The sequence below is a fragment of the Chelonoidis abingdonii genome, chromosome 3, assembly GCF_003597395.2.
Source record: "Chelonoidis abingdonii isolate Lonesome George chromosome 3, CheloAbing_2.0, whole genome shotgun sequence".
In the NCBI taxonomy this organism is placed as follows: domain Eukaryota; kingdom Metazoa; phylum Chordata; order Testudines; family Testudinidae; genus Chelonoidis; species Chelonoidis abingdonii.
Genome location: NC_133771.1, coordinates 202,232,187 through 202,258,790, shown reverse-complemented (window position 1 = coordinate 202,258,790; position 26,604 = coordinate 202,232,187). Strand labels below are relative to the sequence as shown.

The window sequence follows — 26,604 nt, the reverse complement described above, 5'->3', positions numbered from 1 at the left end:
GCCCCCCCAAACCCAGAGCACCTCCTGCACCCCAAACCCCTCATCCCTGTTCCCACCCCAGAGCTCTGACCCCCCTCCCACATCCCAGCCCAGAGCCCCCTCCTACACCCTGAACCTCTCATTTCTGGCCCCACCCTGCAGCCCTCACCCCTGCATCCCAACCCTATGCTCCAACCCTGAGGCCCTCCCATACCCTTCATCCCCAGCTCCGTTGAGTCACGGGCATCAACAATTCTTAGGGTGACCAGATGTCCCTATTTTATAGGGACAGTCCCGATATTTGGGACTTTTTCTTATATAGGCTCCTGTTATCCCCCACTTCCTGTCCTGATTTTTCACACTTGCCATCTGGTCACCCTAACAATTCTCTTCAACTGGGTCCCCAGAAAAAACATTTGAAAACCACTGATCTAAATGACTGGAAGACTGTCTTCACTGTTTGCTTTCATAATCTTTTAAGTCTCCCCTGAGTTTGTAATAATCTTAAGATAGAGCAAAATTCAGATCTGAAATGACACTCGAGGCTTTAATTTATTGGGGAGAAGGGTTATGAAGCCAAATAGCTATTCTTAAAAACCGTGTGTAGAAAATGCCATATTTTAAAATAGTCAGAATTGTATTATTTACATTACATTGCCTTTTGAAGAGACAAGAACTTAATGAATATCAGTTATTGTTCTGTTTTTAGAGAAAAGTGTGAAACATATAACATTAAATATTCTTATATGGCTTTTTAGAAACTTGTCTTTACTAAAAACTGAATATTTAATTGAAATATTTTGTGCGCTTTTCCTTCCAGTTTGAGTCCAGTGGTTGGTTGGGCCAAGAGAGGGATGGCAGCCCTCGGATCGCTCAGGCTTGGTCTACATTACAAAGTTAGGTCAACGTAAGGCAGCTTATGTTAACCTAATTATGTCAGTGTACAGCCTTCCTCCCACTGATGTAAGTGCCCTACTACATCAGCATAATAAGTTCACCTCCACAAGAGGCGTAGGCTTGTGTCAGTGTAGTTAGGTCAAAGCAGTATCTGTGTAGACACTGCAGGTTACTTACATGGTCTGTTGGCTGTCATTCATCCATGCCAGAGCCCTGAAATTGAAAAGAAAGTGATCTGGCACCCCAAGGTGGGTGAGGGGCTCCCTACTGTGAGCCAGGCTGTGCACAGTGGGCTCCCTGCTCTGAGCTGGGCTGCGCTCCCCACTCCAAACTCCCAGTGCAGTGGGGAGCTAAGAATCCAGACAGCTACCAGGTTCCCAGCAGGGAGCTGCGTGTGGAACTGCCAGGTCTGGCTCTCAGGCTCCACACTGCCCCTCTTAAGTCAGTGGAAGTGCTCCTGGTGAGCACATGCACCACTGACAGAAAGAGGGCAGTGTGGACATGAACCAGTAATTATTGCGGTGGCTGTAAGCCCACCTGTATAGGATTAAGTTTGTAGTGTTGACATGCCCTCAGCAGTTGTTATCCTATGTTTCTTAAACCTTACTTAAAACCAAGGGCTTGTCTACACTACAGAATTAGGTTGACCTACCGCCACTGCAGTAATTCAGTCAGCTGTTGGTGTCCACACTACCCTCCTTCTGCTAGTGATGCATGTCCTCACCAGGAGCACTTGCACAGACTGAAATGGAACATTGTGGGATAGACAGCTGGGTGTGGGACACTGACAGTTGTGTGGGGCTCACAGCTGGAGCCCTCCACCCTGCGGTGTGACAGCCTGAGCTGTGAACCCCACCTGGGGTTCAATTTCACATCAGGAAGCCTAGGGGTGGTGGAAGTTAATATTCTTGTCAATTTCACGGCTCCAGCTGTGAGTGAGGGGCTGCAGATGGGAGGCAGTGACATCTGTGAAACTGATAAGAATGACAGCCAACAGCCAGTGTAAGTAACACAGTGTCTGCAAGGACAATGCGTCTATCCCTAACTCCACCAATATTAACTCCACCTCCATGAGAGAGACAGCACTTATGTCGGTGTAGCAGGCCGTTTACTTTGGCAGAAACAGCATTCTAGTATAGACACTGACATAAATAGGTCGACGTAAGCTTTTTTTAGGTCGACCTAGCTGTAGTGCAGGCCAAACCTTTGTAAGTGGCTGAAGTAAGTGGCCTGCTACAGCAGCATAACTACCAGCAGTGAAATTGTCAGTTTCCCGCTCTAGCTGTGAGCACCAGGTTTCTGGGACCAGGGACAGCCCTGACATTGAGAAGCCTGCTGGTCAGCCCCATGCTGTGAAATTGAGCTGGTGCCGAGCTCACAGCTCAGGCTGTCACCCTGGGGTGGATGAGAAGCTCAAGCTGTGAGCCCCGTGGGACTGTCAGTGCCCCACAGTGCTCCACTTCAGTCTGTGCAAGCACTGTTGGTGAGGAGAGTAGTGGGGACACCAACAGCTGATTACATTATTGCGGTGGCTGTAGGTTGACCTAAATAGTGTAAACCTAATTTTGTAGTGTAGATGAGTCCTTTGTCTCTGAGGGTATTAGGGGAAGGATCCTATAGGTTTCCCTTCAGACAGTATGTTCAATGTTGCTTTAACTAATCAGTGGAGGCTATATTTATGAGAGATGGTAACCCTCTCCTATCCAGCCCCTATGCTGAGCATGCTGCTTCTGCAGACTGTAACTTCCAGTTTCTACCTATTTAGAGAGGAAAGTTTGAAAAATCTAACACAGTTTCCCATAGCATACTGACTTTCTTAAACAAAAAAAACCACACCAATTTCTGTATAATAATAGCATTTTTCCACCACCTGCACCAGTAGACTGAAATATGTCCTGCTGAGTGAGATGTGAGTTCCTTCCTTTTTAAGGAGGATCCACAATATGGATTTGATTTTCCTACAAAATATAAACATCAGCACTTCAACTATCTTCCATGCTCTAGCAGTTTTATTCCTGTTTTGCTTGTTGGGATAAAAATGTATGAAAGGCACAATGGTACATACACATCTAACTCTTTCCAGTTACAGATGTTCTAGCTTGATGAACTGACTTTGCTGTATTGTACTGTCAAGGGATTTAGCTGCTTACTGAAAATTCAGTGAGCAGAAAGCATGAAGTGATAAAATTGTGCCAGAATTGCCATTGGTCTGTTTCATAAAACTTGTTTCAATGACTTTCATAATACGCTTTCTTGACCTGATGATTATTCCTTCTTAGAAACAATTTTAGTACAATCTGATCATCCAGAATGGATTCAGAGAAGTGGAGAAATACCTAGTAAACTAGCTTTTGAAAAACAGTTGTATACTGAAAACCTAAAGATTACTTGGATCTCCTAGGGCTAGGGCACTTCAATTTCAAGATAACTGAAAGATAGAATGTCAGCACAGCGTATGCCAATCTACATTACAATATCTAATTAAAAAAAAAGTTTTGCAGAACTGTTTGGGTGGTATTTTTAAAGCTTAACATAAATATTTTAAGAATATTTTTACTTCAGTAAATCCTTGGACCCTTGAAACTGATGTTGTAAATGTTCTTTGTTGCAGTTATGCCATTTTGGTAGTCATTTTGGGTGTTTGTTTTTTTTTAAAGAAAGCGTGACATTACAGATCTGTCTCTGGATGGCTTGGTGTGGAGGGGGAAGGAGAACATACAGCACACATGGGAAGCATTGAGTTTAGTTTGCTGCTACTCCAATAACTTTTGTAACAAATATTAAACCCTGCAATAATGTGATCGAAAATTACTATGGAGGTTTGCAGTATTGTGTCAAATTTTCAGGGTAATGGCACCTGTGTGTTCCCCTTGAGAGGACCCACTTAAAGATTTCTGACTCCTAGCCATCACCTCTACTGCATGAAGGCTTGCATCTCACTCTCTTTTAACTGAGGGTTTTAAGGCTGCGTAACTCCCCGACCTATACTCTGATATCTCCAGCAGACCAGTCTTCCTAAAAGGCCAATGCCTGTGCTTTGCTTTCTCTCCGAGGGCTATGGCCAGTGTATTGCTGGCAGTTACAAGTTGCCATGCACATTTATTCTTAAGGTAAAACATTATTTTATTTTTTTATAGGCTTTCTCTGTAATCTACACGCATGCTCAACAGCTCATGAGAGGTCACCCCCAGCTCCAACATAGGGTTCTAGTAGGCCTCAGTCCTTCAGACCCCACAATTAGGTTTTTCCTGTGGTTACCAAGTTCACATCATTCTTAAGATCAGGAACCAGACCCGAGCCTGGGCAGATTTACCATTTGATTATATAGTTTGGGCCTTTGGTCTCAGGAACGGCGCCAGGGTTTTTGGCGCCCTAGGCGGGGGTCCTTCTGCGCTCCCGGTTGGTGGCAATTCGGCAACGGGGATGTGGGGGGGCGGTCCTTCCGTGCTTCCGGTCTTCGGGGCACTTCAGCGGCAGGTCTCAGAGCGAGTGAAGGACCCGCCGCAGAATTGCTGCTGAAGACCCGGAGCGCAGAAGGACCTCCCCCCGCCGCCGAATTGCCACCGAAGACATGGAGCACGGAAGGACCCCCTGCCGCCGAATTGCCGCCAAGGGTGGCAAAATGCCACCCCCCCAAATCCTGGTGCCCTAGGCAACCGCCTAGGTCACCTAAATGGAAGTGCTGGCCCTGTTTGGTCTCCAATCTCCAGAAATGAGTAATCACCAGTTGATGGCCCTCTCCTCATGAGGTAGCTTCAGAATGCTGTGTTTTGGTTTGTTTTGGTTTCATAACCAAAGTCAGGGCATTACCCATTCCCCAGGAAATTGATTTAACACAGATTGGCCCAGAAGTCCACTTTTGTCTGGCACATTTCAATATAGCCATTTTTGTACAGGAAATAAATATTACAGTGTATGTACAGCTCCAATACCTACATTGAACAATGGTCATGATTTGTGAACAGTAAATGTTGTATTTCATGAGTACTCCTATTTAGTAAAGTGTAAAGACTGCTTTGAAACTTGCATTCTAAAGGAAGAGCCCTGTCTTCCACCAAATTAAATGGCATATACAGCTAACCATGTGTAAATAGTAATAAACACAGTGGGAACTTGCAGCTTATGCAATACTGAAATTTTTTAAACCATTTAAAGGTAAAGATTGAGATTTTCTTTCAAAATAACTTACTGAAGTAGTTTACAGTTTAAGATTAAATGACAAATCTATTTATTTCTAAGGTATTTATAAAGCACTCAATCACCATCGTAGCTGGGCACTGAAAACACTGAACTGTGGACTATGACTTCTAAAAAATTGGATCTTTCTGTGGTTTAGTGGCTTTCAGTTGAATATTTTAAAGATCATCCTAGCTTCTGCTTTTGTGGCTAAACTAATAAAAAGCTTACTTTTGCGTTAGGCTTTAATGGTACCTATAGCGGTTCTCAGCTGATGGATTGTGACCTGAAAATGAGTTGGAGCAGCTGCTTAGTAAGTGATGCAGGCTGGCTGAGAACTATAAAATCCTATGGGCTGTAGAATCCAACAAAGCCTGGGTTTGAGGAGAAGGAACTCTGGGTTCCCACTTATTATCCAGTCAGTTCCTCTCCCCCTTTCCCCTACCATTCCAAAGCTAGGATCCTGTGGAGCTGTCTTTGTGAGGCGAGTGCCAGGCAAGAGGGGAGAATCCCCATTTTTTTGATGTACAACCCATAAAATGGCTTAATATTTTCCCATAATCCTCTACACTCCCAAAAGATTGTGGGGTGTGATGAGTCAAGTGTATTTTTGGACATTTTGTGAGTCACAGGCCAAGAGACCTTAAGAACCACTGAGGCCCATTCCTTAGCTTGTCAAGACAAATATGTTTCATGTCTTCGGGTTTCTTTTTGGTGTTGAATCTTGATGTAATCCTCCAGCAGTTAACAGGAATTCTTAACTGTGTGGTGACTTTTGTGACAATATATTAAAAAAAAAAAAAAAGGCACTAGAAAGTTTCACTCATGCTATTTTTACTCCCTTTATAAAGTCCTTCACAGTCATCAAAGCTCTACATTGTGGCCATTCCTCTCAATAATTGGTTTGTTAAAAGCTACATGAGACACTTCCTGTCTAAAACACTGAGGTAAATGTGATGCAATCTGTAGCACATTTTGTGAATATATTATCTGATGGCAGGATACAACTGTTTCCCTGTTCTAATGTTGCCCATGCACTGCTTACGTCATTTTTTCTTTACATGAAATGTGAAACAGAATAAAATATTACACACTAACAATCTCACATTTTTACAGTATAACTATAAAACTGCATAATAAATTTCAGTTTTTTTATGTCAGAAAAGTAATAATGTCCTTTTTTCCTCTGTAGGTATAAATTAACCTTCTAAAAGGAATTAAACAATGGAACCAAATATAATTCGGATGTACTCTTCTTCCCCTCCTCCACTAGACAATGGTGCTGATGAGGATGACGATGATGAATTTGGGGAATTTGGTGGATTCTCTGGTGTTGGCACTTCGGGCATAGGTTTTGCTGATTTTGATGCCCCAGACTACAGTAAATCGAAGGAGGAATTTATACCCACAAACCATTTTATGCCAATTCATGATTACTCTGACAATGGAGATAGCCTTGCAACCTTTAACTCTGTTAAAAATGGTAAAGATAAAGACTGCATTGCAGAACTTCCTAAACCCACTAAAGAACTCTCTGATACATCAACTAAAACCAGCAAAGAAAAATGTAAATCTAGAACTTCAGGTTCTTCCTTTGATGTTAATCTGGAAGATGTAAAGAGAATAGGGGAACAAAAAGAGAACATGGGAAAAGCAGAGGGTTTCTCCTCTGAGGGCGTTAGAACTGATATGAAAGTTACAGGCCAGGACCAGCAAATAGACACTTGTAATGGTGAGAAACTCCCATGTCTAGAGATTCTAACAAACGGTTTTGCAGCATTGGATTCTGTAAATCCTCAGGGAATAGAAGATCTGGACAGCGTCAGTGACTCAAAGGGACTAAAAACTACTAGCACTCATAGCACTGAGTTAAGTTTAGACTCTGTGCCCAGCCCAGCTGAGGATTTTGCAGATTTTGCTGCATTCTCAAACAATGAAACAATCCATTTAGAAGAACCAGGACATAAAATATGCAAAGTTTTTAATGAAGGAGAAGCACTGAATGTACAGGAAAACCATATAATAAATAGAGTGGCTGAACAAAGTATTATGAAGGAAGAGTCTGCAGATAGAAGCTACAAATATGAAGGAGAGACTTGCACTGAAGATGAGCAGGCTTGCATTTCAGAAACCAATTTAGTAGATAATGAAGTTGGTAGTAATTGTGAGCAGGACTCTACAGCACTGGAACAGAATGACTTCATTTGTAGCACACCTCAAACAACTGAGGTTTCAATAGGCACTACTGAAAATGCAGAAAACACTGGAAGGCGAAAATATTGTGACAGTGGGAACAGCAAAGAACTTGATTTTTCTAGGGCTGATGATTCTTCAGAAACAGAAAGTATCAGCTTTACTAAAATTCAAAACCCCACCAGTGATCCTGCAGAAGAAACTGATTTGGGTGATTTTGAAGATGTAAAGAATGGTGAAAGTAGCACTGAATTTCTGTCTTGTAGTGATACAAATGAAGATGATTTTGGTGATTTTGGCACAGTCAGTGGTGCATCTCCTGCTTTTATTAGTGATACTCAAGAGTCAGTGAATGATTTAAGTTTAGAAGACTCTTCTGAACAATCTGCACACTTCAGTGAGCCAAGTGGTAAATTTGGTGAGTTTAGGGATATAAATATTGCGGTAACTGTTGACAAACAAAAATTAGATCAGTCTGAACTAAATCAGACATTAGAATATAGAGCTACCAATACGCTTTCTGACTTGGAAGTCCCACCTCTTACTGAGTTGGAAAATGGAAAGAATAGTGAATTTGGAGAGTTTGATTCAGTGCCAACACTTCAAGATGAGTGCAGTGCTTTTCAGGACTCTGAAGATTTTGCAGACTTTAGTTCAGCTGGTTGTAACCAAGCTGCAGAGTGGAATGCTTTTGAAGATGAACAGAAAGAAAGCTGTTATTGGGCTGCTTTTGGAGATGAACAAGCTGCTGAATCTCATTATAGAAAAGAGACGTGGCAGTCACATAGGACAGTTCCATCTCTTAGTATTGACAGCCCGGTGACCCATCAGACTGATGGTGTTGCTTTGGCATCTTTCCAGGGAGTTGCTAGTAGGCGAGAATCAGCACCTTCAGTTCAGGTAACTTTCTATATTTTGTCCCTTTTGGGGATTTTTTTTAAATTGCTTTATAAGGCTTACATCACTCAAAAGTGTACTTTTTATCTTAAAATCCATAGTGCATGTAATTCCTTCCCAGTGCACATTTTTGAATGTGTAAAGCAATAGCTTTTGTGTATTTCACAAAGAATACTTGTTGCGAGAATTTTTATTTGGTTCTTGGAAAATGTATTCCTTCCACAGATGTATTCCTCTGACAGATGTAGAACTCCTTTGAAGTTTTCCATTATGAGATGTCCTTACAGACTCGCCAACATGTCATCTTTCAGCTGTTTCATAGATTTACTTACTATTTTGGGGTATAGAAACAGCTTCAGTGGTTTTCATTATCATTTGATGCCCAGATGCAAAATAATACAATGGTGTTCTTTTTAAATCAATACTTCTTTTTTTAATTGTTTTAAAGAGAGTAATTGAAAGCTGATAGGTCTCCTACTCCCTGAAATGTAGTCTAAGATAAGTGACCGATAAACTGATCACCAATTTTAACCTTTTTTAAAAAAATCTGATAAAAATGTAAAATGTTTTCCTAAGACTTTTACTTGTCACTTAGTTTCTGTTCATGTTGTCCACTCTGACTTCCTCCTCATGCATAGTCAGTCTGTTACAAAATTGTTCCTGGTCTAGTAGTAAAATATGAAATTCTTTCCCTAATGCTTTAAATCTTAAGGTCACACTAATTAGAAAATTAAAGAGTCAATTGTTATGAAAACTCTTATGTAAGATTCTAATTTGGGGGGGAGGCTAAACATTATGGCAAAGGTATTAATATTCAAGAGTGATTTCTTTTGATCACTGCTATACTTAAGCAAGAATATGGGGGTAGATGACTGTTCAAAAGATGCTGGTAACATTCATTGCATTTTTGCCTTATTGCTAATTGTGTAACTAAATACTAATTTCTAACTTACTAGCTGGATTTTTTCTTCGGTCATCTGATTCTCTTGCACCAGGGTAGATGTTTGACTGTAGTTGTACATTCTTGACTTCAGAACAACTGTACTGAGTTTAAATCTCACTTAGCTGAGCATGTGCAGTGTAGTTGTGTTGGTCCCAGGATATTAGAAAGACAAGGTGGGTGAGGTAATTTTTTTTTTATCCGACCAGCTTCTATTGATTGAGAGAGACAAGCTTTTGAGACACACAGTTCTTCTTTAGGTCTGGGAAAGGTACTCCAAGCATCACAGCTACTTGCAAGGTGGAGCAGACTGCTTATACTAAAGAATTTGTTCAATCTTGCATTTAGCTGTGCTGCTAAGTATTTCCTTATCTAACTGATAGCATTCTGTATTTGTGTGTTCATTCAACTTGATTACTGTTTAAATGCAGAAACTATGCCAGTACTATATAGTGGCATGGTGGAGATCCTTTCATGAAGGGGAAAACTAGTTATTTACCAGTAGCTGGAGTTTTCCAAATGTTGACTTCACCAATCATCCTTCACTCTTTTTTCTCTCTGAGGTCCATGTATTCTGGACAGGGAACAGGCAGCAAGGTTGCCGTGTCTTCTGAATGTAGTCTTAGAGCCATAAGGTGCATGAATCAAGGGATGTAGCACTGATCTCTGCTAACTGCTTTAATGATTCTGGGGTCAATTTTGATGTTGGCTTAACTAGGGAAGCTGGCTTGAGTGAGCATTGTGTATGGAGAGGAATGATAAGTTACCCAGTTTTGCCAGTAAAATATAGATTATAAATTGGAGCAGGGGCGTTGTTATTAGTGGTAACTTAGTGCAATGCTTTTGTAAACATAAGATCACAAATGCACAACCAGGGTGTTTGAGGACAAAATGAAAATCTCTGCTCTGAACATGTTTGTTTCTGTCAAATTTAATTTTTGTAGTATTAAACAGATCAACAGTGTCAAGTACTTGAACATTATTTAATTGTTGCTGGAATTTGTAATCAGGGCAGCCTCCCTTTAAAATAAATTGTCTAAGGCTGCAGTTTCTGAAGGGATTTTCCACGCTTGTTGCAAGTAGACTATGAAGTTGCACAACTTCATCTGTGCATTGCTGAAAACAAATATTTTTGGCACATCCTTTTTAATGGAACATAAAAATATTTTTTTCTCCTCCATACCAAAGGCTGGTGGACAAACTGTACATAAGCTGTTTAATATTAAAAACTTCAAAGCATCTAGTAACGTCTCATTTCAACTGTGAAGATCCAATAACAGTTGTTGCAATATAGTGTAGGCCTGCTTTTTTAAGTATAAGGTCCTATTGTGATTAATATATAGGATTAGACGTGATACTGCACATAGGCTTCTTGGGGCAGAGACAGCCATCTTTCATGTCATGTACGCACTGAGCACATGGATAGTGCTTAACTGTTAATCTGATTCACTGATGGCCATGCAACAAAACCAATAAATCATTTGTTCTTCCCTGAGTGTTGAGATGTGTGGTGCAGGATACGTCCTATTTCTTTTTAACTGATATAGAAAAATCGGTTACCATGAACATTTAAGATATTTAAGAACAATCCTCCCACTTCCCAGCACCGGTGAAAAATAATGCTAATAGTTTGGTAGGTGTCTATAGACTCCTCCAAAGACAAGCTCCCTGTCCTGAAAATGCCCTCAGTCTAGGGGCCAGGTCTTGCAAGCCTGTAGACAGATAATTCCACTGACTTCAGTGAAGTTATTCAGATGAGTAATGGCTCACAGAATCAGGCACTATATAGAAAGCAGAAAAACAAAGGATGAGGGATGGAATGCAATTTATTATAGGAAGAGCTGGCAGCAACACCTATAATTAAAGTTGGCTAACACTTTGTTACAAGGCCACATAGTCAGTTGCTTGTAATTTGCCAAACTTGAAACATTTGGGGGAGTGGGTAAGAGGAGATGGAAGAGGCATAAAAAGGGACAAAACTGCGTGTTGTGTGTGTTGTGGGGGAGGGATAGAAGGATCTGTATCCACTAGAGTACACTTCTCTCCAGAAACTTCAGTGGAATCCGGGATTCCAAAGTCAACACCTTCCTGCTGTCTCACAATTATCTGTGAAACCCACTCTCAAAAAGTTTTATTTCCTGCCAATGACTGGTCTACATAGAGAATAACAGCTTACTACTGCTACTTGTTCTTCCACTAGCTCAAGTAGGAGAGGTCTGTGCTGTGGATCTAAAGATGACAACCCCACTGATATCCCATTGGAGAGTCACTATGGTTTCACAGGATGGAAACCAACACACACAGACCTCCCCCACCACCCAGTGCTCACCAACATACCCCTGCTACCTAGCACCCTAAAACAGACTTTGCCCACTGCCCAGCACTCTCCCACATACCCCTCACAGCCCAGCACCCCAAAACACAGACTCCCCAGAGACCCACTCTCCAAGCCCTGCCCTCTGGCTACACTCACTGGCCCTGCTGAGCCAGCACAGAGCAGGGATCCTTTCTTCCAGTACAATGCTACAGAGCAAGACAGCTGAAGCTCGGGCGCACAGAGCATCCCGGGGGCCCCACTCAGCCCTGCCTACCTGGCGCTGTTGTCTGTGGCGGAGGAGGAATTTCCTTCCAGGGATGGGGTAGAGGGCAGCCACCAACTTCCCCTGCCTGCCACTTCTCCAGAGCACCAGGGAGAGGTGGGCTCCGCCTGCAAGGAACTGGAAGCGGACAGTAGGTCACTGGCCCAGAGCAGTAGCGGCTGAGGGCTCCTCTCTGCTACCAGTGATGGGGGCAGAGAGGAGCCCTTGGCTGTCTGTCCACTGGCCGAGAGGAGCAAGCAGTAGGCGGGGGAAGGGGCCAGGGATCGCATGGAGTTGGTGGACGGGGCCAAGGGGCGGAGAGAAGCCCTGGGCCTGAGGGCCAAGAGGAGCAAGTGATAGATTGGAGAAGGGGAGAGGGTAGAGAAGAGCAAGTGGCTCGGGATGCAGTGTGAGTGGAACAGGCCAGGCTGGGGCCCCTTTTGAGTTTTTAAACCCGGTACTGCACGTTACAACTTGCTTGCTGCAGACTCTGGCTCTCCTGTCTCAGCCCTGCTGCATGCTGACTCTCTTTCTCTCTCTGTCAGCTTCCTACCAGCTGACTACTTCCTTTCCCCCCCTCTGCCAGGGCACTTTCTTTAACCCTTGAGAGTCTTTTGATCTCAGCCCTAGCTTTGGAAAGAGAAAAATATCTTTATCTGGATGGTTCCAGCAAAGTAGCTTCTTCTACCCAACTGAGGCCCAGCCATTGTTTTAGTTTTCTTAAAGCAGGTACCTGAGAGACTGCCTTATCTGTCATTGCTTTGCCCTTCATGGGTTCCTTAACAACCTCCCTTTATAGCCTTCTTTGGTTTAACACTCTGCATTCAGAACAGGAAAACCATGTGGTACAAAATATTCCTAAGAAATGACTCTGATATTGTCCCAGTTTGAGTCACTGAGCACTCGTAATTGCAAGTAAAGTTGATTTGTGTGGTGCTGTATAACAAAGTGCTATAAAATTTCCTAAGTACTCAGTAAAAATCAGGCCATAGGCATATTAAGTTGGGCACCCAAAATTGTGGACACTTGTAACAGTTTTGAATATGACGTTGCGGTTCAGTTCTCCATCTGTAAAATGAGGATAATACCACCTAATTTCACAGGAGGTTTATAAAGATAAATTCATTAATATTTGTGAAACTCTCAGATGCTTTAAGTTTCCTAAAAATAGTCCGGCGGAAATGAGTAAATCTGGACAGAGTGCTGAATTTTAATGGTGTGCAGTAAATAAAACACAGGGATACAGTGAAAGAAAAGGGACTAGAAAGAAGGTGTACATTTTTAACAGTGAGGTGGATTCTCCATCACTGGCCATTTTTAAATCAAATTGATGTTTTTTCTAAGATATGCTCTGTCAAACAAATTATTTTGGAGACATTCTGTGGTGGTCAGGCTAGATGATTACAGTTGTCCTTTCTGCCTTTAGAATCAATGAATCTCTGAGGATAAAAAGAAATATTGAATAGCTGTCCATTCAGTGAGCACCATCAGTTCTTTGCACTGAATGAAGTGCAGTTTCTATGGGAAAATAGCATGTAATCTTGTAATTGAAGGCTGTATCGCAACATATATGGGGATGAATTAAGGTTGCATTGGCACAGTTTTAAGTTCAGATAACTTGTGAAACTTACAATTAGGATGACCAGACAGCAAGTGTGAAAAATCGGGACAGGGTTTGGGGGGGTAATAGGAGCCCATATTTAAAAAAAAAAAAAAAGCCCCAAATATTGGAGCTGTCCTTTAAAATCAGGACATCTGGTCACCCTATTTACAATGTAAGTTGTAACCATACATAACAAATTGTGCATGTTACTACTGCTTATTGCTTCCGTGAGAAACCCCTGCTGACAACAAAGTTCTAATGTCTGCTAGTAGTATATCAGCAAATGAGCTGTTAAAGGGCTTCTCTAAAGGAAGGAAACTATACTTTAAAAATGAAAGTCAAGTAGGTAATTAAAAATGTTTTACTTTATAACACACACAGTTTGATTAGGAGGGACCTGAAAAGGAAGGCAAAGTAGGGTTTGTGACCTTTATGGTATCTTGTATAGAAGAAGACCTGGAAAAGAGTATTCAAAAAGTTGGTAAACATTACAACTAAGTAACAATATCTAAGTCTTATTTATCCTGTTTTTTTTTCTATCTGATAATTGAAGTGGTAACATATCTTATTGGGAGGGAAAGTAAATTTTACTCAGCGTATTTTAAAAAAAAATTTTTTTTTGTTCAAATACGTTAACTTTTATGTAACTTAAACAGATGGAAAAGAAGTTTGGTTGTTAAAGATTCAGCACCCTCTTCTACTAAGGAATAAGAGCTTACAACAAACATGCAGACCAGGAAGACAAGGCTTGACATTCCTGCTATTTGGGTTTTTTTTTAAAAGCAGGATAAAAGGTTATCCATCCATCCTGTTCCCATTTGTGGGTAACTTTTTACTTAATTTTCAGTTTGCTCAGCAGTTCATTGTAAAAACTTTTTAGTATCACTTTAAAAAATTCTACTTTTTAGAAAAAATATTCCATGCCTCTTTCTAATAACACCTTAGATAACTGAAAAAATTGTATAACATATTTGTTGTGATTTATACTAGCAGTTTACTCTTTCAACCTTTTGTGCTTTCACAGTGAAAATAGACTAATGTTTTCACTTTCTGATTTGCATGTACCAACTTAATGTTGCAGTGTTTTGAACAGCAAATGTTCTCTTGGAATATTTAAAACCAAATAACTGTCTTTGCTGAATCTTTTAAAGAATTCACAAAGGCATCTTACGTTTAGGTTTTTTCTTTTAAAATGTTTAAATATGGGACCAGAAAGGGAAAACTAGTTTTCTTGCCTGTAAGTTTGGCTTCTCCTGGTAACCAATGGAAATTTTTGTCTCCAAAGTGATTCTGTTAAGACTCCCTTCCTTCCAAGTGGAGTCCACGCTGAAGAGAAAGGGGTAAATTGTTAGAAGGTGTTTAAAGGGAAGTTTGTTTCTTGGGGTAAAGAATCCTTTGAGCCTCTTTAAATAACAAGTTGCACCAGCTTAACTAAGGTAATGTTTTTAAAAAAAATTAGTTAAACGTGTGTAGCTCTGTTTGAACAATTGCAATAAACCGACTTTATGACCCTGTTAAATTGATGCAAGAGTGTCCACATTAGGCGAGTTGCAACAATTTTTAAATCCATTTCTAAACCTATTTAGTTAAGTGAGTGCAGAAACTGTATAGGCCAGTCCTTGCAAAAGGCTGTCTCAGAAAGCTACTCATCTCTTTGGAGGCAAATATGTTGGTGACAGCATGGTCAGTTTAGCATAAATCCCAGCACCAGGAGCTTCCAGTTTTATTTAACAAAAACACTTCTGCCTTTTGGACAGAAATATTTGTGAATTAGGTCCCCTGTGCTAGAGAGATGTCTATCATCGGAGATATACTTTAACATTCTTTACTTGAATCCAGATTTTCTCTTCCTTGCCTTAAGACCATTGCTCCTTGGTCTTCCATCTTCTGAGACCAAATAATTTTCTTCCTTCATTTAACTTGTGAACTTGAAGTTATTATCAGATCATGTCCCCACAAACTTTTTTCTTCCAGACTATAAATTTAGCAGCTTTATTCTCTTCATATGCCTATTGTCTGCATATGCCTTTGCATCATTTTGTTGTTTTAATCTCTGTAGTCAGACCTGAATGTGTACCATATATACTTGTTCATAAGCCGAATTTTTTTAGTAAAAATGGGAAGCATCAGAGATGAGGGTCGATTTATGAACAGGTATAGAGAGGGAGAGGTGGGACCCAGCCCCTCCCCCCAACAGAGGGAGCAAGGAGTGGCAGCACAGCCGGCAGAGACAGAAGGGAAGAGGCAGGGCCAGAGTCTCTCCACTTCTGGCCATGCTGCTGTCCCCCCAGCCTCCAAAGCAGCTGCAGCTCCGGGCTGACAGACGCAGCCATGCTGCTTGGCCCCACCCCCCAGAGCAGGCTGTGGCCGCGCCGTCTGGGCGCCGGAGCACACTGCGGCCACGCCGGCTGGCCTACCCCGCTGGAACATGCTGCGGCCACGCCGCCCTCTCTGGCCTGCTAGAGCAATCTGCGGCCACTCTGCGCAGCCTGCCGGAGCAGCTCCAGCCAGGTCAGAGACATCCTCCCCTGGCCCTTATCTGGGGAGGTGGGAAGAGATGGGATGGGGAGAGTGGGAGGGGTCCTGGGCTAGGGGTCGGGTCATGTGGAGGGTGGTCACAGAGGTTACTCCCCTGACTCCGAGTTTCTCCCCACAAAAATTTCCCAACAAGTCGCTGTCCCTGCCTACCAGGGTAAGTAGCTTGTGCGCCAGGACACTTTGTTTACTTAGGTTTACCTGTCTGCTGATGCTCGAGGTAAACAAACCGTCTCGGACCACCAGCGGCTTATCTTGATGGCCTGGGAGCCAAAGTTTGCTGACCCCTGAATTATAGGGTGGGCTTATGGATGGGTTGTAGAATTTTTCCATTTTTACTTATCCGTCTTGTGGGGGTCAGCTTATAAATGAACCGGTTTATGATCAAGTATATACAGTAAGTAAGTCTTTCAAAAGATTTTTGTGCAGTTAAAGCTAAAACCTTAAATTGCAGTTATTTCTCTTAAAAATCCCTCTATTGTTTGGATCTTTTACGTAGGTAGGACTCTCTCTTCCCCGCCTCTCCTTCTGTTATACCATGGCAACTGGGAGGCAGTCTTACACTTCCTATATTTGTACATCATTGAGATTGTGGCAAGTTGCTCAGTGGAGGGGGCCCCCTCCCCGCTCTTTACTTTCAAAGTAATATCTGCCAATGGAGACCAAATTTGTTGCCCTTCAGGGCAAGTTGTAAGGTCGGTCCATTATCCAAGCTTTAAAGGGAAATGGAGGTGTTGAGTGGGAAGATTTTTAATTTATTATCACTGAAACTCCAAGACTGTGTTTTTTGGATTAATTAGTATTCTGTTTTCATTGGGTCAGTTAGATTTATTATATAAAATGTTTTATTGATAGCCCATGGATAAGGTACATTGTAGAAAGAGAGAAAATGAAGTGTACACCAGACCCTTAACTTTTTTAAGACGTTATGGTTAAGGGCCTAATCCTGTGCTCCTTGCTCATTTCTCATTTGAATAAGGGATACAATTGAGTCCTGTGGGTTTGGAATTTGGCTACTATCAGTTGTCTCACCTTCTAACTTTAAAATAAACCGTAATGAGTGGCCACCTTCAGAAGCACTTATACAATATTAACCAAAATCTCTCTCAAGAAACATTGATACTAATGCTAATCAAATAGTAGATAGCACTTTAATAGACTTTCCAAATAAGAAATGTTATAGAAGTATATAAAACTAATATATAAATACTTTATAGTTTAATAGAATAAAAAATCTTCTACCTTTTAGTGCCTGCATTATTGCAGCAAAATAGTCTTCAATAAGAGGACCTTGAAACAATTCACCAGCATTTATCCCATATGCAGTTAATGGGTATAAAAGACCTAAATTATAAAGCCCATGACCTTATAATATATATAACTGCTTTGACCCATTTGAGGGGCCGCTTACTAACAATCTTTCACTCTCTTTGATTGCGTGGAATATCATAAAAAGCAACAAAGAGTCCTGTGGCACCTTATAGACTAACAGATGTATTGGAGCATAAGATTTTGTGGGTGAATATCTCTTCGTCAGACGCATATGAAATATGATAGTTAACTTTCAGGATGACAAGTTATGGTCTAACTCTTAATTCTACTTGTTGATTTAAGAACCCCTCTTTTCCTCCCCAAATTGTAATGGTGCATGTGTGCAGAACTTTCAGGAGCCATAAACACATCTAGTGCCACAAAAAGTGAAAACAATTTGTTCTATTCAACAAATGTCATATTAAATTTTAGAGAGACAAGGTGGGTGAGGTAATATCTTTTATTATTGCTTCTGTGGGTGAGAGTGTCAAGCTTTTAAGCTACACAGAACTCGTGAGGACAAGCTTGTCTCTCTCACCAACAGAAGTTGGCTCAATAAAAGATTACCTCATCTGCCTTGTCTCTCTAATATCCTGGGACCAACACGATTACAACAACAATGCATATTAAATTTTAGGAAGCATATTTGCTGCCCTGTCAAAGCATTATTGGTAATGTTTCGTATTGAATAATTAGATGGTGATTTTTTTCATCTTTACAGTAAGTTATTGTATAACTAGATCATCCAGGAAGACCTGGTAGTTGTACACAATGTATATAAATATTTTCCACTATTTTTTCTCCAGTAAAGCAGTTGGATGGGATTTATGAAACAAAATGGATGTAGTTTTAAATTAGCAGTATTTTGTAAAGTGTTTTATTTTTTGATAACTCCCTTTCCACTCAGGAGATGCCAACACAGTGTCATATTTCCAATTAGATGAACAAGTGTAGTTGTTCCCTTTGGAGCTATTGCCATTGTTCCATTGATATACTTGGATTGCGTGAGTCCAGGGAGCTGGAATTCTCCCCAGTTCAGATCTCCCAATTTTCGATAGAAACCTGCCTACTTTCCACAGTACATCACCTATAAATAACTGGAGATCCTTCTAAATGTTTCTGTAAGACTTGAATAGATGATAACATGTGCCAAGGATGTTTTGATGAAATAATATTGTGCTAAGGCTGCAGTAACTGTCTTCCTCTCAAACTTGTATCTGAATTTTTATGTGGGTGCTGACAATAGCCTGAGATGAAGTTCTGCTATTAAGGGCTCTTTCTATTGTATTCCTTCTCTTGCTGTCATTTGCACTGCCCTAAAATCAAGCCACCAAGTTAGACGTTGCCCTGGTTTTCTGAGAGGCGGTAGGTATTCACAGTGGCAGGCACTTTCCTCTTGTAGATGGCTTGTTATTTAAGCAAACCTATTCTTAGCCATTACACCATGGGATTGAATATATTCCCAAATCTTGACTCTTTCCAGGGAAACTTGACGGTTTGCTACTTTACCAATACGGCTGGGCACCTCTGCTGACTTCATAGTGAGCATTGCTGTGCATTTCTGATGGACTGTAGCATATATCTTAGGAATGTTAAGTAAACGTCAGTAGTTTGTAAAAGATCATAGGAACGGATGTAGTTTCACACAGAGTATAATACTTAATTTTGAAATAGATTGTTTCTTATAAAAGCACTAACAGAAAAATTCTAAAAGGAAATAATTAGTGCATTACATTATTTTTAAGCCTTTCCATCCTGACTCCCAGACGTATATCAAAAAAGGTTAAGGGTAAAAAATATATGTATGGACACACTGTCTGCCTTGTTCAAATCTTTGTGCCACTGAGGTGCTTCAGAGGAAGTGGAAGTCACTTGCAAATCCCCTGCTGGGGATTCACTCAATATGAGAGAATCCCCAGTTTGAAGAAAACCCAGCTTTTGCACCTCCCTGCCTCAGCCCTTGATGCAGAGGAGTGTGTCAGAATCAGGAGAGTGGCTGGAGCACATTGTGCTCTGGCTATCCTCAGTTAGCATATAGTCCCTTGTGGACTTTAGCCTGATGGTGCAAATTAGAGCTGCCTCCAAGCTGCTCTAACCTGGCCTAGGGGAGAGTATCAGGGAGTAATTGGTTCTCATCTTCCCCTGCCCTGGGTAACTATGTGGTGGAGTGGAGCCATCCTTACTAGGCACTCCCTGAAGCTTGGACCGTGACTCGAGTGCCTCTTCTGCCTTGCCATGCAGCTCCCACAGCCAAATAGACCATCAGAAATGGAACAGCCAAATGCTAGTCTCTTCCCTGTTGTGCAACGCAGCAGTTGGAGGGACGGGAAACAGCAGAGCAGCTGCAACATGACAAGGGCCGTGTTGGTACTGTAAATGAAATGATAGTAGGGATTACAAAACCTGAAGGGATAGTTTTTTTTTGTTTTTTAAAAAAGCCCCAAACCTGCCCTTTTAAAAATACAAAAATTTGTCGTGGTTTAACAATTTTTTCTACACGAAAAGGAGACACTGAAAATGACTATACATCAAATGCATAGAGTAAACTGGAAAGTGTATTCTCTGATTTTTCAGTTGCCATAATCTTAGGTGTTCCTTATAATGGCGGTAGGTCAGTATACAGAGAAATGTGGGGTTTTGTTGTGTTCTGCCCCTAAATAGGCATTTCATTGAAGGTAAAACTGTCAGGTTCGCTCACTCCAGCACCTTTTAAAGGATGGCCTAAAAATGCCCCCGCTTCTGTAGGAAGGCAAAAGATATTGTAGAGGAAGCACTGCACTGACAGTAATCACCAGAAAACCTTTTGGTCAACTGTTAATGGGAAGAGAAGGGAGTTACTGGGAGGAAGGCCAAGATATAGAGTTAACTTTTTATAGAAGAGCTAAAAATAGAAAATTGGGCTAACAATTATACAAATATACACTAATGGGGGGGGATAATATAGGCAAAGTTCGTATTTTGAAATGATTATATGTGTAAAAACTCATGTTGCATCGCCTTCTCCTCTCCTTATTCATCTATTTCGATTGAAGCTCTTCAGCTAAATAGGTATTTGTCTCATTTGTAACAAGCCTAGTGCACATTTGGATGCTACTTAAATCTCTAATAATGAATACTCTTTACAAAGCGCACAGTATTTGGGAATATTATGGAAAGAATAAGTGTTGCATAGCAGGTGCCCATATTTATACTATTGGTCTGTTAGATTATAAACTAAGCATGGTTGGGCCAGGACAGTACTTTGATGGAGACCTGATAAATACCTAGATGATGTAGGAAATAGATCTATTCCCTTTGAATTGATATCGAACCAGTCCCCTGTCATCAGGGTGAACTTTGCTGTTGCCAGTTCCGTGTTTCAGAGGACATTCAAAACCAAGGTCTTGACCACTTGTGTTGAGTAAAGATCTTACTGTCCCTACCATAAGAATGAGAGACATTAGTGCACACCCTAACTAAATATCACTTTGAAAACTTGCTGCACGTTTTTCCTACCAACATTCACCTTGCAGTTTCATCTAGACATTGTGATAACTTCTTGTGTCAAACTTGTATAGCAGTACCGTCAGTGGTGGATACATCACTTACCTACCCCTCAGTTGTTGTGATTCTTAGAGTTGCAAAGAGCTTTGTGATCCCCTGACAAAAGTTATTATGTAAAAGTGTTTTATAATTTTCTTTGAATGCGAACTATGTATAATTTCTCATTTGTCACACTCCAGATTTTTTTCTTTATTTTTTGGAACAAGCAGCTAAAGAAAACTTGAAATACGTTTCTTTGGTGTTTGTTTGTTAGACAACATTGCTAAGCCGTCTGGAGCGAATATTTGAAGTTTGCTTTCCTTCCATACCTGTTCTTGAAATAGAAGAAGAGATAATTTCCTTGAACCTTTTTCTGGAAGCAAGCAACAAACAGATGAGAAAAGAGGAGACTTTGGCTAACTGTGGGTAAGAAACACTAATATGGCAAACTTAAAGAAAATGAAGTGAATAAAGCTGCTTTTAGTAAACCTAGGTCTTTACACAGACTATAACTTTAAAAACCATGTCAAATTCTAATGTTTCTGTAAGTGTCTTTGGAAATTATAGGGTAAAAGTTAATCATTGTAGTTCAGTAGTCTGTTTCAGTGACCACATGTACTGATAGTATTTCATCTAATTGGTGGTTTTTCCTCTGCTTTTAAGTGATGTCTAAATGAGATAGTTAATTAAGATGTAGCCTATTACTTACACTTGCTACAAATTGCTGTATTAATTCATGCATTGAAGTCTAAGCAGGCCCTGTTGTCTTCTGTGGGCATCATTTTCCAATTATAAGTCTGAATAATAATTGTTCTGAGAACACTATAGCAATTTTAGCTCCCTTGAGTACCAGTGTTTGGGCACAAGTTTAATTGGAATTTATAACATCAGTCACATTAATAATTAGAATGTGTCTAAAGCTGCTGAGTCATATGATTCTTCCGTTGATGATTTGATTTTTCATGGGTTGTGTAGGGAACTTATGGAAGTGTGGACAGAGCTGCAGGATATCCATGATTCGTATGGACTGAGATATCAGTGGGGTGGCTCCCACAGCAACAAAAAGCTTTTATGCTCCTTGGGAATTGACACAAGAAATATCGTGAGTTTATCTATAAAACTTAACTGTTTCTTTAGGTGAGCTGTAGTAAATTTACTTGTGCATGCCTGTGTTTCTTTCCGAGATCACACTTCTTCATAGAAGACATACATTAAAATGGGTTTTCATGTCAGTATACTTTAGAACTACAGCTTCACAATTCAGGAGAATTTATATTTCCAGTATAAAGTTGTTTAAAAGAAAATGAAAACCTTGTTTAGTTATAAATTCATGTAGTCTTTGCTCTGATATGAATCTCAGAAATATAACCCTAATCCATTGACCCATATTTTAAGATACTAATTTTATTTATAATTAAGATAGAATGGGAAAACTTCTCAAGTCTTCCATCTTTTTTATCAGCTCTTTACAGGCAACAAGAAGCAGCCTGTTATTGTACCCATGTATGCAGCAGGACTGGTAAGTACCGTAGTATGCTTCCCACCATCAAATATATAAGTGCCATTAAGCACCACACAAGCTGAAAGAGGTTTTTGTAGCATGCCCAAATACTTGTTGGGAATCAATAGAGTTGTTAGAGAGAGAAGCTTGCAAAACATGTAAATACCTTCCTTTATTTGTTTAGTAAGTTATGCTGAATGATCCAATCTCATTTTGGTGAGAAGAAAAGATTATAATGCAATATGTTAAAGTGTGTGTAGGCTGAATAATGACTCTTAGCTTAATCCCATTTTAATATTTAGTGAAAATCCATGAGATTAGAATGCAACATTTAAAACATTCAAGAAAAACCCCGCAGTTAAGAAGTTTAAAGTGACAGGGTTAAAGCCTCAGTCAGGAAATGACAGTGTGAATATAGGAGTTGCCAGAATGGATCAGATTATAAGTCCATATAGTCTAGTATACTGTTTCTGACTAACTAGTACTAGATGCTGCTGTTCAAGAAAACCTATTGTAGACAATTATGATATTACTAAGCAAAGTTTCTTCACCTATCCCCATCAAACACTACTCGTCTGGCTCATGGAGCCATTATCCTGATCCCTAGTACATAAATCCTGAGAACATGATCACGTGCTGTTTCTCAAATACAATATTTTTTCAACATTCTTAGATACCTGTGTATCTTCTTGTATAGCTATGCACTATTCCATTTCTGCCAGTCAATGAAAGTCTTGTATGTACAATATCTGCAGTGATTGAGTCAAGGGCTCCTATGAATTCCTGCCTCATTCAAGGAACACATTGTACAAAGTGGACATCAGGCCATACGTCCTTATAGGATGTGTTCCACAGACACCATAGACTGCCTTTGCTCTGAAAGTTGCTTTAAAAAATAGCAACAGTATGTAAAGGAGGTTTTTCCCTTCAGTGTCTTTGAAATCTAAAGTAGTGTTATCTGGTGATCTCATCCATTTTCATTTAAGAATTGCAATAATTTCTCCATGTTGTCCTGTCTGGCATCTTAAGACACCTGGCAATCTCTGTAATAAGACAAACACTGACAGACCAAGAATCATAATTTTTCTGATCAGAGTTTTAAAAGCTTTTTCTGTTTATGGAAATTTTATTTTTTTTAAATGTTAATAGGTAGTCCTCTTACAGAAGAAATTACAACTGTCTGGTACATGTTATGCACTGTTATTTACCAGGAAACATTTTAATATAAAGATTCACAGCAGTTCCTTCAGACTTGGACTTATTAAGCCCTATTTATGCACTGCTTTGAATCAGGATCTGCCTATTGTATACTACAGAGGGAGTTTTAAATCTCTTATTAGTAAGCAGTGGCTTATCTTGTGTATATATTTAGGAGCTGGGCCATCTATTGTACCAGTAAGAATGTACTTGGTCAATAATATACATGGTATTAGTCACCCATCACAGCAGCTCATGCCTCATAGAAATCTTTACAAAATTCTTCTTGAAAATATCATCATAGAAGCCACTCTCCTAAATTTTATTTTTATATAATATACATATGCACATGAGAGTTAATTGTTAAATGTAAATAAGCAGTATGCAGATAGACTTTTAATGCAAAATGACTTACTGCGTCCTCTTACCACACAGCTTCAGGTGTTCCCTCCATTCTGAAACTAAATTTTGTTTTCTTTGCTGATCCAGTGAGTTTGGGTCCTGAACATTAATTTCCTCATGTGGTGGAACCACTTGACCATTGGACAAGCTAATTTTGGTGGCTAACTTACACAATTACAACGATATGTGGAATAAATACATGGTTTGGACATGCTTCTGTGTGAACAGAAGTCTTTTGTATGTCTGAATGCAAATTATGCCTGTGACTACACCAATTTTTCTCACTTACGTGCAAAAGAGCTTAAGAGTTCAAAGCCCACTCAGATCGTTATCCTAGGCCTTGAGTATTTGATTCAGAATGAAAAGCCCTGTCTCACTGACCTCTCTGAGATTTTAAACTGGATTTACATCCTGGGCAGTAGTAATAGCAAATCACACAGAAAATAAGGTATTGGAGACAAAATCATGCTACAAAATGACTCAATTCTTGTAAATAACCAATTTATTTTGTGTGATAAAATGGAGTAAATACTACTATATTACTTTCTCCTGTGGCACTTGATCCTTATGACAGTCCACTTACACCAGGGAGGGAAAATGTCATTGATTATGGAACAGTATCTTCTAATTTGTGTAATGTTACTGATCATAATAAGACTCAGTTAAAGGGTTTGGGTCTCCATTGTTTACTGTAAAATGGTCCCTATGAATCACTAAATAGAGCTGGATGAGGTCTTAAAACATTGAATATGAAAATATTCCCAGAAATAACATTTGGGACCCACCTACTTCAGAATATTACTATTTAGTACCATATTTTCTGTCTTTCAATGTCTGTGTAGTTCTTGGCGTATATGTACATGTGACTCTTATTTTTTTTAGGGTATGCTAGAGCCTACCAAGGAACCTCTGAAACCAATATCTGCTGCAGAAAAAATAGCTTCCATAGGACAGACTACCCCTGTATCACCAGAGATGAGCACATGTACATCTGATCAGTTCCAGGTAAAAAACTGGAAAGCAGGGTGCCTGATCTAGCTTTATAATAATACAGTTCAGGGTTCTGGTGCCAAAGGAATCTGAACATATAGAAGAGTTTTCTCTGCATCACAGTAAATCCCACCTTGGATCCACCCCTTGTGTGTCTGGAAGGAGTCCCGAAGCTGTCTCTGGCTGCCAGCCACTAACAGGGAGACCTGCATCCGCTAAGAGCCCTGATGACCTCTAATGCCTCTAATGGTTAGCTGCTTTCTAACAACTGTCAGTGAATGAGCTCCTGCTGTGACTGTGAAGTGTGCTATAGCAGCTGGCCCTCTTCTGACTGATGTTTTTCATTCAAAGTTCTCTCTGGGTTTCTTGTACCTTCCCTGTCCTTAGTACCCTTTTCTTTTTGTTTTCATATTTTCTGTATGGAGCCACTTTTACCTGTCTGACAAATGTCTTACATTTTCTAAAGTGTAGTTTTAAACTTGTGCTTGTTGCACTGTTTTTCCTTTCTCTTTATTTTATCTTGCAGAATACATAGGAAGCAGCCTGGCCAGTTAGAGAAATACCCTGGGTGTAGTCATAAAATGTCCATTACTGGCACGTGTGACTGTCTCCAACATCTGTCAGTGGAACATTCTGGGGCATCAGAGTCAGTGGGACATACTGAGGCATCTAAATCATGAGCATGTCACCTCAGTTACGCTCAGCACAGATTCAGAGAATGAGGTTCAATACAGACATCCCTCAGAGTTCTGATCAAGTCAATTAAACCACTCTGCTCCTTTGATTATGCATCAGGCCCATGACCTTCTGATTGAAAAAACATCTATGACTCTAGTTCCAGTTGTTCTGGTGCTTAGTCAAGCCATTGGATCAAGCACTTCAGGACTTATTGATCTCCATTAGTAACTTGTTCTACCATGCTGACTTGGGCATGACAGAGCTGCTGTGTCCTGCTGGTGGTGAAAGTGTTTTTTCGCTGTTGACTCCATTCAGAACAGTCAGTACCCTGGGTGCTCCAAGTGCATCTGTGTTTATGCTTGTATCTAGTTATCTCTGTCTTTTTGTATTCAGCACCATCAGTGTCAATAGTCTCAAAGTGATCAGATTTGACTCTTGTTTCAGTGATCAATTCAGGCCCCATCTAGTTTTGTTTCCAAGCCCTATGGTGAGACTCAGCACCTCAGTTCCCCACTCTCTTCTCCTTCCCTTGACTCCTCTTTTAAAAAAAAAAAAGTTCTCTAGGGATCTATCTACATTCCTCTCCTTTTCGAGTATCTTCTACTTTGTATTTTGGACATCAGTTGACTTCTTTGATGGAGTCTGAAGTTGCTATCCTCATCTCAGCATTCAGGATAACTTTGTGCTTTCTTAGTTGCTTATTGAGATACCTGGAGAAGTTTGATTTTTTTCAAGAGTAGAGACCTGCTGTGACCCAGACCTTTAGAGAGAATTACCAGGTATTCTTTTCTGAAGGTATTTATCACTGCAGATCCATGCATACACCTCTTCGCCACTGTGTTGGCGGTAAAATGTAATGACAGAATATATTTTATGCCTTTAGCTATTAGCTGGCATTCTTCTTTGATTAAACTCAATGAGATGAGCTCTTTAAAGGTCCTGTTAATTACATGAAAGGTCACTAGAACTGTTGGTGATGACAGATGCACGCTGCCCTGCTATTGGCCACTGGCCAAAGACAGCTGTGGAACCCTCTTCAGTAACATACATGTGAATGATCCAAGAATGGGATGTAAGAACAAGAATTACAGGTAAGAAATGTCTTTGAGTAAGCGATGGCAGGGCACTTTATGGAATTTAATTTATTAAGTACAATAAAGTAGGTCTGAAGTAGTAGTCTAGAAAGGAAGGTAGTATTTGAAGA

At 40.3% G+C, this 26,604-nt stretch overlaps 1 protein-coding gene across 7 annotated transcripts in view; it reads left to right on the top strand.

The window, feature by feature from the left end:
- Positions 1–26,604, top strand: part of AFTPH (aftiphilin) — a 63,903-nt gene that overhangs the window by 14,314 nt on the left and 22,985 nt on the right. For 5 of the 7 annotated variants that reach the window (XM_032776560.2, XM_032776557.2, XM_032776558.2 and 2 more), the window contains 5 exons: positions 6,245–8,145; positions 20,907–21,058; positions 21,608–21,734; positions 22,095–22,151; positions 24,615–24,737. In XM_032776560.2, coding sequence (XP_032632451.1) covers positions 6,277–8,145; positions 20,907–21,058; positions 21,608–21,734; positions 22,095–22,151; positions 24,615–24,737 — 2,328 coding nt within the window. In that variant the 5' untranslated portion in view covers positions 6,245–6,276. The remainder of the gene's footprint in view (positions 1–6,244; positions 8,146–20,906; positions 21,059–21,607; positions 21,735–22,094; positions 22,152–24,614; positions 24,738–26,604) is intronic. The other 2 variants (XM_075064448.1, XM_032776561.2) reach the window with 1 other exon arrangement.